The 14,889-nt window shown below is 48.1% G+C and overlaps 2 protein-coding genes across 3 annotated transcripts; one reads left to right on the top strand and one right to left on the bottom strand.

Annotated features, from left to right (window-relative positions):
- Positions 1 to 60: 60 nt before the first annotated feature.
- PMEL (premelanosome protein) lies at positions 61 to 8,309 on the bottom strand. Its single transcript, XM_037029986.1, has 11 exons — positions 8,195 to 8,309; positions 5,399 to 5,509; positions 5,098 to 5,244; positions 4,269 to 4,403; positions 3,723 to 3,887; positions 2,792 to 3,472; positions 1,693 to 1,809; positions 1,383 to 1,467; positions 1,072 to 1,277; positions 885 to 972; positions 61 to 311 (listed from the first exon to the last, which is right to left on the bottom strand). Exons 1-11 carry the CDS (start codon positions 8,268 to 8,270, stop codon positions 170 to 172), a joined length of 1,953 nt encoding a protein of 650 aa, XP_036885881.1. The 5' UTR covers positions 8,271 to 8,309; the 3' UTR covers positions 61 to 169.
- Positions 8,310 to 9,251: 942 nt separating this feature from the next.
- On the top strand, positions 9,252 to 14,792 carry CDK2 (cyclin dependent kinase 2). 2 transcript variants are annotated; one of them, XM_037030219.1, is made up of 8 exons: positions 9,252 to 9,584; positions 10,280 to 10,357; positions 10,465 to 10,585; positions 11,212 to 11,382; positions 11,864 to 11,965; positions 12,637 to 12,780; positions 13,087 to 13,290; positions 13,585 to 14,792. In XM_037030219.1, exons 1-8 carry the CDS (start codon positions 9,469 to 9,471, stop codon positions 13,687 to 13,689), a joined length of 1,041 nt encoding a protein of 346 aa, XP_036886114.1. In that variant the 5' UTR covers positions 9,252 to 9,468; the 3' UTR covers positions 13,690 to 14,792. The 2 variants fall into 2 exon arrangements, with proteins under 2 accessions (XP_036886114.1, XP_036886115.1); XM_037030220.1 differs by lacking the exon at positions 12,637 to 12,780.
- Positions 14,793 to 14,889: the final 97 nt, after the last annotated feature.

The raw sequence follows: 14,889 nt of genomic DNA, 5'->3' as shown, positions 1-14,889 counted from the left end.
CCCTTCTGCCTTTACGCTGTAAACAACATAGATTCTCCCAAGAAGCAAGAAAAAACAGCATCAGGTTTTGAGTATTTATTTCAGGTAATAGTAGTCTCCCAGTGGAGACTGGAGAAAAGGTAGGCATTGTCGGCCACCCTGGATAAATCGTGGTATCACATGAGAGGGCTCAGACCTGCTCTCCGCTGAGGAGGGGGCTGCTCTCACCAACGGAGTAAGAGCGGAAGACCCGGGGCAGACGCAGCCAGTGGGTGCTACTGTGTGGCAGCTGGGGGAGGGAGATAGTAGAGCCCTGCTTCATAAGTCTGCGCCTGATATCGGGGGAGAAGGGGGAACTGGTTAGCAATGGACAACAGCAGCCTGTTGGTGCTTCTGCAAAGGACACACCCATATGCCAGGTTTACTTGGACTTGATCCTAGCTCCTCCCCCTTCTCACTGACTGGGTTCATCCTCTCTTGTTTCTATGGTAACCTTTGTTCATTCCCCTCTCCTAGACGAGCTTCCCTGTTTTGAGGACTCCAGGCCAGGGGATCAGCCCTTTTTGCAATCACCCAACATCCTCTACTCTCAATATGGCTGACAGCAGTCATCAGTATCATCCATTATCCCATTCTTGCTTCAGAACTAGGCGCTTTAGCCACATTATCTGTAACCCTGACAGGACAGCCATTATTTTCCTACTTTTTCCAGGCTCAGAAAAGTTAAGCTACTTTCCCAAGATTCCACCAGTAACACTGCAGCCCACACTTGTTTAACTTCCAAGTCTGGGCTTTTTCCTGGACACTGTACTTCCTCAGAAGTAGTGGTTCCTTCTCCCCTTGAGGAAGAGTGAGTGGTGGTAATAAGGAATGAGGGGGTATGCGCTGGGTGGTGGGGCCCTCACCTGTATATCACAGATGCAAGCACCATAGCCATCAACGCCAACAAGATGCCCACAAACAGGGGAGCCTGCCCAAGGCCTGCTTCTTGACCTGTGAGTAGAATCCCAGGCCCTACTTCAGTGTCTGCTCCCTGCCAGATAGCCTCTGCCCACTCCCTGACTTCATCCCTGCTCTTGTCCAAGTACCTACCAGGCATGACAAGCTGGGTGCTGACCATTGCCAGGCTGTTGGCATCAGCCAAAGACACATTGAGGCAGTAGGTCCCTGAGCCACCCTTCAGTACCTGGTGCAGAACCAGCTGGCAGGTTGGGCTGGGTGGCACAGGCTGACACAGCCGCTGGGCAGGGGGCTGGCACCCTGGTGATGATATGTCCATACAGGCTTCCTCGGGCAGCCTGGGAGAGGTGTCATGTCAAGGGGGCTGGGAAGGAACACTACACACCAGAGAACAGGTTAACGGTCAACCCAGGAGTCCTCAGGACCACTACTGGGACACTCACCCGCCTTGACAAGACACAGTCAGCTCAAATGCATCCCCTTCACTGGATGGCACAGCCTGCAGGATCTCAGCACTTTCAATACCCTCTGCAAAGTTGCAAGGTTTTAAGTCTGGGATTCCTCTAGCCAGATTCCCCAAAAGCCCACAGACAGGAAATCCCTAGGCTGCTTCCCCAGTGCCATCCCCATGTTTTCAAATAGGATTGGGGTATTCTTGCCCAGGTGAGTAACTCTTTCCCCAGTATGCTTCCACTTGCAGCCTGAGGCAGCACACATCCCACTCTGCCAGCCCCCACAGTAGGCAAAACTCACGGACAATATCCAGGGTGAGGGAAAAGGAGCCGTATCGATACAGCACACAATCCAAGGGGACTTGTCTCTTCACCAGGATTACGGTGGCTGTGCCATCCAGCAGGGGGCTCTGGGAGCCTGGCAGGAGAGAATTAAAGAGGCAAAGTCAATAAACCAGTGACTTACTTGGAAACAGCCCAAGCAGGCATGTTCCCAGGTGCAGCCAGAGCTACTGGATCCAGGCTTGGAATCACACAAGGCTGGAAGTCTCATTTCATAGATAAGGAAACTGAGGCCCTGAAGGAGAAGTGTCTGCCCCCGAGTCACACAGAGAGGGATGCAGCTGGAGTTTAAAAAAAACACAAATGTTGTCCTGGCTGGTGTGGCTCAATGGATTAAGTGCTGGCCTGCTAACCAAAAGGCTACAGGCTGGATTCCCAGTCAGGGCACATGTCTGGGTTGCAGGCCAGGTCTCAGGTGGGGGATACATGAGAGGCCACCACACACTAATGTTTCTCTCCCGCTCTTTCTCTCTCCCTACCCTTCTCTCTAGAAGTAAATAAAAATCTTTTTAAAAATAAAATTTTAAAAAAGAATTTAAAAAATCACAAATGTTTATGAAACCCGACACTGCATCAGGCTAGACACTGGATGTGTATTAACTCATCTAAGTGTCACCACTCTTTCCTTTTCAGTGTTCAGTGGAAACCATAATTCCAGACTGGCTGGCTTTGGGAAGAGAACCCAGGGTGGGGGAAATGGTGTTAGAATCTGGAAAAGATGTCTATGCATTTACACTCAAACAGAAAGTAAGATAATAAATATTATGCAAATGACCACAGTCTGTTCCCTGGCCTGCCCCTCAGGGAACCATTCTCCTCAGAGATAGAGAAGCAACAAGCTCTCTCCCTAGGTCCTAGGCAAAGGCCTTGACTTCCTGAACTCCACATCTATTCCACGTTATTAAAAGGGCCTTGAGGGGTTTAAAACCAGTGAGGGCTCTAAGGAGACCCCATTGTTAAGCAGAGGATTGGGTAACATCTCTGGCCAGGGTAAGTGTTTCAGCTCTGAGCAGCAAATGCCCCAGCTCAATAAATCTCCTTCACACTGGCCTTCTTACCTGTGGGACCTTCAGTAGGCATGAGTGGGCTGGTATCTGGAGCCTCAGGCGCAGGCGTGGGTACTTCCCCTGCTGTGGTCTCCACCAACTCTGCAGTTGTTACCTGTACAGCTGTGGTTTCAGAGGGCTCTGCAGTTAATACTTCAGGGGTGGTACCTATAGCCTGTGCAGTTGGCATCTCTGCAAGTGTGGTCCCTGTTCCCTCTGCAGTTGGTACTTGCACAGGTGTAGTATCTACGACCTCTGTGGTCGGCACCTGCAGAGCTGTGGTTCCAGAGGGCTCCTCAGTTTGCACCTGACCAGGTGTAGTGCCTACAACCTCTGCTGTAGGCACTAACTCAGCTGTGGTGCCAGGGGCCTCTTCGGTGGGCACGTACCCATTTGTGGTGCCTGGAACTGGAGAGGAGCCACAGGAGGTGAGAGGAATGGCAGCCTGAAGCACCACCCGGGCAGTGACTGGGCCAGACTCTAGGTAAGTGTGAGTGACCACAAGTGCCCGAGAGATCAAGGTCCCAGTTCTGTCTCCAAAGTCCCAGGTGTAAGAGAGGTCAGCACCAGACAAATAGCCACTGGGGTCATGGAGCTGGAGCGCAAAGACCAGAGGTTGATTTCTCAGGAAGTGCTTGTTCCCTCCATCCAAGGCCTGCAGCTGCGACACACTCACGGAGAAGGGCACCTGGTCTGGGATTGGAACCAGAAAAGGTGAGAGCCATACCTGGGCCACAGCTTCTCCTTTCAGAGCCACACCCTCCTCTAAGCTGACTGGTTACCTCTACCCTGGCTCCAAGCCCCAGATTCCTCTACTCAGGTTTTCCCGGTTCTGCCCCTTCAAGGTTACACACCAGTTCCCCTTTCCCCCTCCAGTCCAGCCAAGCCTCTCCACCTTCTTATCCCGCCCTAGAACTGGCCTTACCCCTGCCTACATCCTTACCGGTAATGGTGAAGGCTGAGCGGGAGTGAGCGAGGGGCACGTAGCTCTCAGACTCCCGGCGGCGGTGGTAGACAGTTACTTCCATGGTGTGTGTGCCCAGTGCTGCTGTGTCTGTCCCAATGCTCAGCCCAGACACAGGGCCCCCTAGAACTTGCCAGTATTGGCCTGAGGTTTTTGGAAGGAAAAGCAGAGAAGGGGTGGGGGTTACCGGTCGAAGAAGACTGATTAAAGATGGCACCAGAGAAGGAAGGTCAGGAGATGTATTTAAGGTGGTAGTTTTAGATGACATTTGGAAGGCTGTGATATGGGGGCCCAGAAAGGAGTCCTAATGCATGGTTCCATGGAATGGGGCTAAAACTGGGGAGGGGCTCCCAGAAAGAACTATAATAGAGGGCGAGGGGGCTAGGTGCTGGGGACAAGAAAGGAGCCACAGGGAAAATGATCAGGGAAACTCACAGCGCTTAAAGGGTAGAACCAAAAGGAAAGACCAGGTAGGAAGAGGTAAAGCCAAGAGTAAATGACAGGCCAGAGCAAGGAGTCCCTCACCCCCGGTCTTCCAGATATAAACAAATTTTCTCCTCCGAGACCACGGGCCAGATGGGCAGGCCCTCCCATCAGGGAAGATGCAGGCATCATCGGGTTCCTGGGGATACACTGGCTGTCCTCCCCACACCTGGCTCCCTGAAAGGTAGACAGTCACTGTCAAACCCTAGCATTCCTTTCTGTACACCAGAACCCCTAACAATGGCTCTCAGACAGGGGCTCTGGGAATACTCCCCAGCTGCAAAGTATATTCCCCTTAGCACAATCCATTTGGGGTGGTCGTAGGAAGAACGGAAACTACAATGAAACTCATATGTGTATACTCATCTAGGAAAGAAATTGGAAGGCCATATATCAAAATGTTTAGAGAGATTTGCTCTAGCTAGTGGGATAAAAATAGCAACACCAGCTAACATTTATTGAGCCCTTACTATAGGCTAGGACAGGCCTTGCAACTAAATTCTTTATATATTATCACATTTTAGTCCTCACAACAACCTTTTGCAGTAGGTACCATCCCATTCTACAGATATGGGAATGGAAGCACAAAACAGTTAAGTACTTTGCCCAGGGTCACATACCAGTAACAAGTTTAAATCTAAGTCCATCCAACTTTTAGGTCCACTGGGCCTTCTGTCCCTCCTTTGGGGGATCATAATTTTTCCTTTTTATTTATTTATGTTTTCTAGTGTTTATACAATGAATATGCCATATATATATATATGCCATATATGTAAATAATTTGTTTTTAAAAAAGTAAAAGGGGAAATGGGCATTCCCTGAGTTGAATCTGAGCCCTAGGGATGAGGGCCTGGAATAGAGAGGTACTCACCATTGATGATGGTGTTGTTGGCCCAGATGACCTGTCCATTCGGCAGCACCTTTTGGCTTTCAGGGAAGTGCAGGGAGATAGAGAAGGACGTATTTGCCCCAACCAGTGTAGGCCCATCATTACTGACCTTCAGGGATACCTGGCCACCTGGAAAGGGGTTTTGCATTAGCTGGGACTCCTTGGCTTCCCCTCCCTGTATACCTTTCCCTGTCTTCTCTTCCCCAAATACGTTCAACCCAGTTCTTGCTCCTCTTCCCACCACATTCCCATCATGTCCTCCCAGAATTTGCCAAGTTCTCACCTTTCCAGCAGTCAGCTCCCTGGATTTCTGTCCACTCTGGATACAGCTGCTTGTTCCAGGCTTTAGTTCTGAGCTGCCTTGAGACACCAAGCCAATTCTGGTCTCTGGATCCTAAAAGGAAGGTTCTATGAGGGCCCTAGGATCCTCGCTCAGTCTTTTCTCAGGTGATAATACTGTCCCATGTCACCCCACTCATTCACACATTCGAAGTGCATTTTAATTTACTGGATACCCACTATGTACCAGGCATGATGCTAGGTACAAAAGACTTAAGAAACAAATAAGACATGACCCTGAAGGGATTCAAGATAAAGTATAGGATAAAGTATAGGAAATATTTTATCAAGATAAAGTATATGAAATACACCTACATAAATTACTATTATTCAAGGCACTGTTTAATATGAGCCATAGCAGACATGCATGAAGTGCAACAAAATGACAGACTGGCTGGTGTGGCTCAGTGGGCTGAGTGTCGGCCTGCAGACCAAAGGGTTGCTGGTTCCATTCCCAGTCAGGGCACATGCTTGGGTTGCAGGCAGGTCCCCAGTAGGGGGGATGCAAGAGGCAACCACACATTGATGTTTCTCTCCCTCTCTTTCCCTCTTCCTCACTCTCTGTAAAAATAAGTAAATAAATGAAATCTTTTTTTAAATACTAAAAAACAAAAATGACAGACTAAACAAATTAGTTCCACTCTGGCAGATTAGGAGAGACTTCAATGAGAAGTTGACCTGTGGGATAGAGCACTCCAGGCAGAAGGCCTAGCATGAGTAGATGCATTCACGGAGGCATGGAAGCACAAGACATGAGAGGGGACTGCTAGCAATGTGGTCGATGCACACTGATAGATGAGGCCAAAAAGATGGCTTGGGGGCTCTGAGTGCCAGGCAAAGGAGTTTGGCCTTTACCCTGTAGGCAAGGCTACCTCAGAAGATTTTGTTTCTCTTGTTGAGCTATAATTCATACATAAAATTCATGCTTCAGAATGTTTCGAATATAAGCAGATTTATGTTTTAGAAAGATCACTATAGTAAGCAATGAGGAGGACAGATCAGAGGTAGGCAGAGGTTGCATTTGGGGACAGAGCAGACAAAATTATTGCAACTGACTGAGAGTGGTCTGAGAAAAAGGGATATGAAGGATCGCTATATGCCTCAACCAATGTTGAGGCATAACTATCAATATTTAAGCATATTTTCTTTTTTTTTTACTTTGTTATTGTTGTTTGGGTTTTTTGTTGTTGTTTTTAAATTTTTTATTTATTTTATTTTTAAAAAATAGTTTATTTATCTTTAGAGGGGAAAGGAAGGAGAGAGGGAGAGAAATATCAATGTATGGTTGCCTCTTGTGTGTCCCCTGCAGGGAACTGGCCTGCAACCCAGGCATGTGCCCTGACTGGGAATCGAACCGCGATCCTTTGGTTCACAGGCCCACACTCAATCCACTGAGCTACACCAACCAGGGCAAATTTTTTTATTTTTATTGACTTTATTGGGGTGACATTGGTTAATAAAATTATATAGGTTTCAGGTGTACAATTCTATAATACATCATCTGTGTGTTGTATTAGTGTTCACCACCCCAGGTCAAGTCTCCTGGTTTTTTTTTTAGCTAAAGTATGTATGTATGCATGCATGCATGTATGTATTTATTTATTTATTTTAGCTAAAGTCTTTAAAAACTAATCCCAGACATCTTGCTATTTTAACCCTACAAATTCAGTATGTATCTGTTTAAAAAATGAATATTTTATTGAATAAGCATAATTTCACATTAGACAAAATGATCAAACCCAGTCCACATAAAATTTCATTAATATCTAAAAATAGCTTCTTATGATATAAAAAAAATCAGGATCCATAATGTAAGCACAGTCTTTTAAGAGCCTCCAGTAGACAAGTATGAACAGAATTATTCCAGAATACACTAAGGAACACAGTAAAAGATTTAAAACAGCTGCATGAATGAAGACAGTCAGATCAAGAAGAATTTTCTCAAAGTTTGTGAAACCAGGGATCTAGAACAAGAAAGAGGAAACTGGGATATGATGTATGTCACTTCAGCACAGCAGAAACTATCCTCACCCCATTTCTAATCTGTACTGGAAACCTAGTTAATTCTGCTGGGGGAGGACCTGGGATCATTTCATTAGCATCCCATCACTAGAGCAGGAGAATCATAAGATGCCCCATTCTTCCTTCACCCCCAACCCTCCCTCCTCAGAGCAGCACGGGACATTCCAGACCCTCTCACCACACCTCACCCCCACCCCCTGCTCCTGTCACGAGGTCCCAATCCCCGGGAGCCCTTTCATGTGATGCTCAGCTGAGACCCCTCTGCCTGACTCTTCCAGGCCCAGGAAAAAAGCCAGTCCTGTGTTCACCCATCCCCACCCCAAAGAGGGGAGGTGGTGCCTCCTTACCCTTTCTATCCACATTTTCTTACTCTTCACTTTAAAGACCCTATCCCAAGTGCCTGGGACATCGTCTAAAAGAGCCTCCCACTCATTTCACCCCCTTGGAGCCCCTACTCTAGCTCACTGCACAGGAAGGCTCAGAATTATGGCCAGGAGGACTCACCATCCTCTTGCCCTTCCAAGCAAAAGGGATTGTTTTCAGGTTCAGTACCAAATCTCCATGTGGGGAGGGAGTTCAGGTGCCCATGTCCTCACTAAATCAAGTAGGTGAAAGAAGCCTGAAGTGTTGCTGGTATCTCCCATTGGGAGGGGGGAAACCAGAGCAGGTGTGCAAACCCAAACGCACACTTATCCATATCGACACGTCCCACACTCACCTTCTGTGGTACCTACAGCCAGAAGAGCGCCCATCACAGCCACATGAAGAAAGCATTTTTGGGACCCCATACCCATCCTGTCTTCCTTCCAGCAACCAAAGGCGCTGGACGGGCAGGGACAAGCCCCTATATACGAGAGGGGTGCTCATTTGCATAGCCCTTCCCCTTTTCCCTCCAGGGGAGGGCTGGGAGGGACAGGAGGACCGGAGAAACGCAGAACCGACAAGGGATCCTGGTCCCAAGATACTGACTGGGTCATTCTCATCTTGACTGAAAGAATTGACTTAAGGCCCTGCCTGGTGTAGCTCAGTGGATTGAGCACGGACCTGTGAAGCAAAAGGTCGCAGGTTCGGTTCCCAGTCAAAGCACATGCCTGGGTTGCGGGCCGGGTCCCCATTGAGGGACACATGAGAGGCAACCACACATTGATGTTTCTCTCCCACTTTCTCCTTCCCTTCCCCTCTCTCTAAAAAATAAATTAAAAAAAAAAAAGAATTGACTTAAGGGCAGCTATAAAACACGTACCCGACACATACAATTAATTTATCATGGGAGAGAAAAATCAATCTGTTGTTCGAGTCAAACCAGGAACCTCTCAAAGAGACAGAAACGGAGGCCCTGCCTCCAAAAACAGGGAGTCAGTAAAAACGGAGTCAGTATCGAGGTTGGCTGAGAGGCTGAGACTCCTCCGAAGCCCAGGAAACCCTTACTATGAGATTCCCAGCTTCCTGTTTGGAGGCCCCGTGGACCAGGTGGAATTTAATCTCAGATCGATATACATTTCCCCTAAGGGTTGTGAAAACGGAGAGATCAGAAAATCCCTACAAACTCAGGATACAGGTGGGAAATTCGAGCCCGAATCAGGTGTTCGGAAAGAGGTGTTCAGCCTCCCCACCCACGCAGAAACTTGCCTTAAACTTAAGGCCTCTCAGAACCAAACTTGCGCGGGGCGAAATATTTGCTGGGAGGGGCGCCGGGTTCGCCTCTCCCGCTCTGACGTTGACCAATAGAAACAACTGGGGGCGGAGTCGGGGAAACGCGGGAAGGAGAGGCGGGGCCTCTGGTGGTGGTAGGGAACTGCTGGGGGAGGCGGCAACATTGTTTCAAGTTGAACAAATTGACAAGAGCGAGGGGTTAAGACTGCATTCCATCCGGACCTGGGGCCGCGGTGCCGGGCCCTATTTCCCCTTCCTCCGCCCCCGAGAACCGGGCCCGCTTTGTGCAGGGTTCCCAGGCCCCCTCCAGGGCCGGCTGCCCTGACTCGCTAGCGCTTCATGGAGAACTTCCAAAAAGTGGAAAAGATTGGAGAGGGCACGTACGGAGTTGTGTACAAAGCCAAAAACAAGCTGACCGGAGAAGTGGTGGCGCTTAAAAAAATCCGCCTGGACACGTGAGTGGCCTCTGTACCGGGACTCCTCTGTACTTGGGAGCTCCCTGAGTGCCCCCCCGCCCCCACCCTAACAGGCGGGTAGCCGTCCAGGGACCGGAAGGTAGCAGGGAGGGACTTCTTTTGAGTGGAGAAGTGGGTTGGAGGACCATAGAGGGTTTCCCTCATTATATAGGGTAGTGTTGAATCCGTGGGAAACTTGCTCCCCAAAAGCCGAGTGATGCCCCCAAATGGGCAGTCAGGAGGGGGGCGCCTCTGAGATGGTGTCCAGTGCTCTTCGTGAAGTTGAGTTTTGTGGGAACTGGTGAAGACCACCCGTCTGACTAAAGAGCCCTCCTCACTGCCCCAGCCCCACCCTCATCTTCGAATTCTCTCCCTTTCAAAAGAATGGCAGTTGAACCTCACTGGCCCCTCTAGGGAGGCTGGGTACTGCTACTCCTTTTTTCCCCCTCTGTTACTTTCTTTTCCTCTTCACCAGGAAGCCTAACTTACCTACCTTCATGGGGGAAAATTTGACCTTAATATGTCCAAAAGCCACTCTGTCCACCCATGAATGAATTCCTACAGCACCCTTATTTTCTTTCAGTTTTCTAGGAGAAGCTGGGGTGGTGTCTCTGTGGGGAAAAAAAATGACGGGGCTGGAGAAAAAGGAACATTTGTAATCACATTCCCATCTCTCTTTTCCCAATCTCTCCAAGTGAGACAGAGGGTGTACCCAGTACTGCTATTCGAGAGATCTCTCTGTTGAAGGAGCTTAACCACCCTAATATTGTCAAGTGAGTATGTATCTGGAAGATGGTTGACAGTGAAGGAGAATGCCTTCAGTCTGTGTAGTCTGGCCATTTCTCTCCCTCACCTCCACTCATGGACCTTACTTTCCTAGGCTGCTGGATGTCATCCACACAGAAAACAAACTCTACCTGGTTTTTGAGTTTCTGCATCAAGATCTCAAGAAATTCATGGATGCCTCTGCTCTTACTGGCATTCCTCTTCCCCTCATCAAGGTACTCCTTCTCAACTCTTCTCCAACATCGTCATGTTGTGAGGCAGGGACTGAAGATAGGCAAATCAGACTGAGTGATGATTTGTGATCTTGGTTTCCTTCCCAGCCCTCATCCCCCTACATACGTGAACCACTCCCCCCCCCTTTTCTTTTGTGGCTCTTTCACTGCTCATTATGCTTATTAACCCTAGGGCTGGACAGAAGAATCAAAGAAGTTAAAACTCTAGTAAGTCAACATAACAGCTCAGGTAGAGAAGGTCAGATGAAACTCAGATAAATGGGACTTGAGAGCACTTGGTACATTCCTACAAAAAAGCCCTTTTACCTGTTTGGTGGGAGAAATAGCCAGTGAATCTCTATTGTCTGTTTTACGGCTAGATTTTTTACTCCCCAAGTTACTTTCAATCTATCAACAGATGTTTATTCAATACAAATTTATTGAATACCTTCAATGTGCTAGCATAGAGTATGGAAAAGAGATGCAAAACTGAGTAAGTCCTGGATCCTATCCTCACTGGGCTGACAGTCCAGTGAGAGAAATAGCTTATAAACTTGTAATTGTAATCTAACATAGTAAAGTAGAGCTTCAGAGGTGATAAACACTGTCCTGTCTCTCGCCATTGTCAGAGCTACCTGTTCCAGCTGCTCCAGGGCCTAGCTTTCTGCCATTCTCATCGGGTCCTGCACCGAGACCTCAAACCTCAGAATCTGCTTATCAACGCAGAGGGGGCCATCAAGCTAGCAGACTTTGGACTAGCTAGAGCCTTTGGAGTTCCCGTTCGTACCTACACCCATGAGGTCAGTCCCTCTCTGCATTTCTTCCCTGAACTTCCTGGGAGATATTAGTGAGGATATTCGCAAAGTTACTGAATATATTTGGACAGAAGTTTTTCTCTTGCTAGTAGGGGAGTACTTCTGACACCTCAAGAAGTCTTAGAGTGTGCACAGAGTTTGTACTACAGGGCTAACTGGGCTTTGATAGCTACCAAGCCAGGAAAGTTGGAGGGCATACCATTAAAATTATGACCACTTGTCTCAAGTTTTCCATGAAAGTCACAGGTTGGGGGTTCAGAAATTAAGGTCCCAAAGTCATGGGCTAGGTTCATTCTGGGCTGAGAAGTTGTATGCAGTCATTTTACTTAGGGGAAATCAGAGGGAAGGGAAGGTTGGAGGGAAAGAAGCTGCCAGTTAAGAGGCAGAGAGTAATGCTGGGGAGCTGAGATGTGGGAATCTCCATGCCCCATATACCACCTCTCCCCCTTCCTATTTTTGTCCCCAGGTGGTGACCCTGTGGTACCGAGCACCTGAAATCCTTCTGGGCTGCAAATACTACTCCACAGCTGTGGACATCTGGAGCCTGGGCTGCATCTTTGCTGAGATGGTACAGAGGCATGCCTGAGTTCCACCCAGCCCAGTCCTTCCCACATTTAAGAACAACAGAACTTTCTTGGCTCACACCCATGGCCCTTCTGTTACCACAGGGTTCTTTCTCTACAGTAGCACCTGCGGGGGTGATGGAGAAAGGACAGGGCTATTGTCCCTGATGTCAACCACAGTGTTAGGTCATTCTCAAGTAGCTTCAGCATCCTTATACATCTCTTATCCCCAAATAGAGTTAAATAATTTCTGCAGCTGCTTTAGCTTTAGTCTGCGTATATTTGGTAGAACAAGTTCCATTTAGTGCTTCAATTGCTCTGGAGACCTTATTGTAGGTTGTGAGGAATGCAGTGAAGCCACCTGTATACAGCTTACCCACATCTTTAAACTGCAGACTTAGATCTTGTCCCCACGCAAACCTCTGGCTTTTCAGACTAAAGGATCCCTGAGGCCCAGCCTTATTTGTATGTGAAATCGCATCCCCTTTAATATACAATGGAGTGGGCTGAGTTTTTTAATCAAATTAGTAATATGTTTTATGGTCCTCTCTCTGGGTTGTAACTGGGGGCTTGGACACCATTAGTCTATATATATATAATGTGCATTTATCCCCCAGTGCATTACCTTACAATTCCCCATATTCCTCTCTCAATTCATCAAAAAATATTTGTTAAGCACCTAGTGTGTACCCAGCACCATGCTAAGTGCTGTGGGGAACACAGAAGAAATGGAAGACACAGTCTCTGCCCGCTGTGCTCCTATCTAGAAGTGGCTGCATCACAAGGAGGGGGGATGACCGCAGTGTCTACCCCACACCCCGTGAGTGGCTTGGGATCCCTCCTTTGCTACATGTCAGTGGCACCCCAGACATTAACCCCCACCCATCCCCACCTAGCCTTGGGGATCTGCAAAGCCATGGTTGGGGGAAGGAAGGAGGGGGCGAGGAGACAGAAGAAGGGACTTCATTGTCTCAGGCTCTGTGTGACTGACCCCATGAAAGGCCCTGGGGAGGGAGTCATGGGGCCCTACTGACCTTCCACTGCCTGTGGGAACCTCCATTGTACAGCGGGCAGTTTTGACTGACGTCAATGCGGGTCTTGGCCTTTCCTCTTTCCCCATTTTCAGGTGACTCGCCGGGCCCTATTTCCTGGAGATTCTGAGATTGACCAACTCTTCCGGATTTTTCGGACTCTGGGAACCCCAGATGAGGTGGTTTGGCCAGGAGTCACATCTATGCCTGATTATAAGCCAAGTTTCCCCAAGTGGGCCCGGCAGGATTTTGGCAAAGTTGTGCCTCCCCTGGATGAAGATGGACGGAGCTTGTTATCGGTGAGAGTGGGGGGTGGGCTCCCCATTTCTCATTGACTACCCTAGGGTAGGGCTTTTTCTGAATGAAGGAAGGATAAGACCCTGGACTTTAGGTCTCAGTGTTTCCCTTGCTTCTGCTTCCGCGTCTCCCTGTTGGCATACCTACCAACTGAACGAACAGATATGGGGAGGAGGGGAATGGGAGGCATCTGCCTTGGGTAAAATGAATTCTGGTTTCCCCATTTCTTGGAATACTTACTTGCTGCCCATCTAGTCCATCACACCACCGAAGTCATTATACATCTCTCCCTCCAGCAAATGCTGCATTACGACCCCAACAAGCGGATCTCAGCAAAGGCAGCTCTGACTCACCCTTTCTTCCAGGATGTGACTAAGCCAGTACCCCACCTTCGACTCTGATGTCCTTCCCCAAGCCCCCAGTCTCACCCTCCTCCAGTGGGGGCCTGATCTGGCTTGGCCCCGGGCTGTGGGTGCCCACTGTCTTGTCTGGCTGCCTTAACACTCACTCACTTTCCCCTCTTAGCCAGCCGGCTCTGGGGATACAAGGGCATGAAAGGAAAAAAAATGGAAGGAAGCTTCAGTATTAGATGCACTTAAGTCAGCCTCTACCACCCCTCCACATAGTCATTGCTGAGGAAGGCTGGTATTTAAAAACAAACAAAAAAACCCCCCTCTTTTCCCTCCCCCCACATAGGATTTGCCATCCCAATCTCTGAAAGCCCCGCAGTTATCATTTCCTGTGTTTGGGATGACAGAGGCCCCAAACCTCCTGCTGCCACTGTGTTTGTTAAACCAGCTGATAGCAGGGGGGGTAGATTGGAATTTTGAAATCCAAGCAAAATGAAAACATAAGAAGCCTGGTTTAAAGAATTAGGTTAAAAAAAGAGATCCAACAAGTTTATACCGTAGTTTTAGTATTTGATCTCACCCGACTGTCTGGGTGTCTCAAGACTCCCAGCCTCTGCAATCCTGTTGGGGCTGCAGTAGAAGTGATTGCCCCCAGTGCCCTTGTCTGTCCCTTCTGTAGGCAAGGGGTGCCCGGGAGGCTCTGGGACAGGGATTATGCTTCACCACGGCCTTAAGAGGCAAATGAAAGACCTTAGAATTGTTAAGGTCTTTAGTTCTTCAGGTGCCAAGGCACATCGTCCTCTGAAGGCCATCCCCATAGGAGTGGAAGTAAAGTTTAGACATAATTTCGAGAATGCTGACACTTTTTTAGGGCTGTGACTGATTGGGGGCATGGAGGGAGAAATATTTCTTTAAAAGAATGAACAATTATATTTATATTTCAGGTTATAGTAGTTTTTTAGTGGGAGTGGGTGGATTTGTTGTCATGCGCACCTTGAGGTTTTCTAATGCAAATGTTTAAAAAAAAGAGTATTGTTTTTCTTTTTATGATTGTCTCCTTTCTCCCACCTCTTGTCCTGGAGTGTTCTTGCTATTAACGTTATTTGTAATTTAGTTTGTAATTCATTAAAAAAAGTTCCTAGTTTTATAGTTTATCTTTCCTCCTTTTGTGTACTTATTTACTGAAAGAATGATGTGAGAGAATATGAATGTGTATACCTGCTCAATGGTTTCAGACCCCCAGTTTTCCTA

The sequence above is a fragment of the Sturnira hondurensis genome, unplaced genomic scaffold (genome assembly GCF_014824575.4).
Source record: "Sturnira hondurensis isolate 20B ecotype Veracruz unplaced genomic scaffold, ASM1482457v3 Scaffold0020601, whole genome shotgun sequence".
NCBI lineage: Eukaryota > Metazoa > Chordata > Mammalia > Chiroptera > Phyllostomidae > Sturnira > Sturnira hondurensis.
The sequence above is the reverse complement of the archived record's forward strand: the minus strand, read 5'-3'. Positions and strand labels throughout refer to the sequence as shown.

Coding starts and splice junctions, on each gene's coding strand:
- PMEL (XM_037029986.1), bottom strand. CDS start 8,270: ATGGGTATGGGGTCCCAAAAATGCTTTCTTCATGTGGCTGTGATGGGC. Junction 5,510..8,194: donor GGCTGTAGGTACCACAGAAG/GTGAGTGTGGGA, acceptor CCTTCCTTTTAG/GATCCAGAGACCAGAATTGG. Junction 3,473..3,722: donor CTCAGCCTTCACCATTACCG/GTAAGGATGTAG, acceptor TTCCAATCCCAG/ACCAGGTGCCCTTCTCCGTG.
- CDK2 (XM_037030219.1), top strand. CDS start 9,469: ATGGAGAACTTCCAAAAAGTGGAAAAGATTGGAGAGGGCACGTACGGA. Junction 10,586..11,211: donor TTCCTCTTCCCCTCATCAAG/GTACTCCTTCTC, acceptor CGCCATTGTCAG/AGCTACCTGTTCCAGCTGCT. Junction 13,291..13,584: donor ATGGACGGAGCTTGTTATCG/GTGAGAGTGGGG, acceptor CTCTCCCTCCAG/CAAATGCTGCATTACGACCC.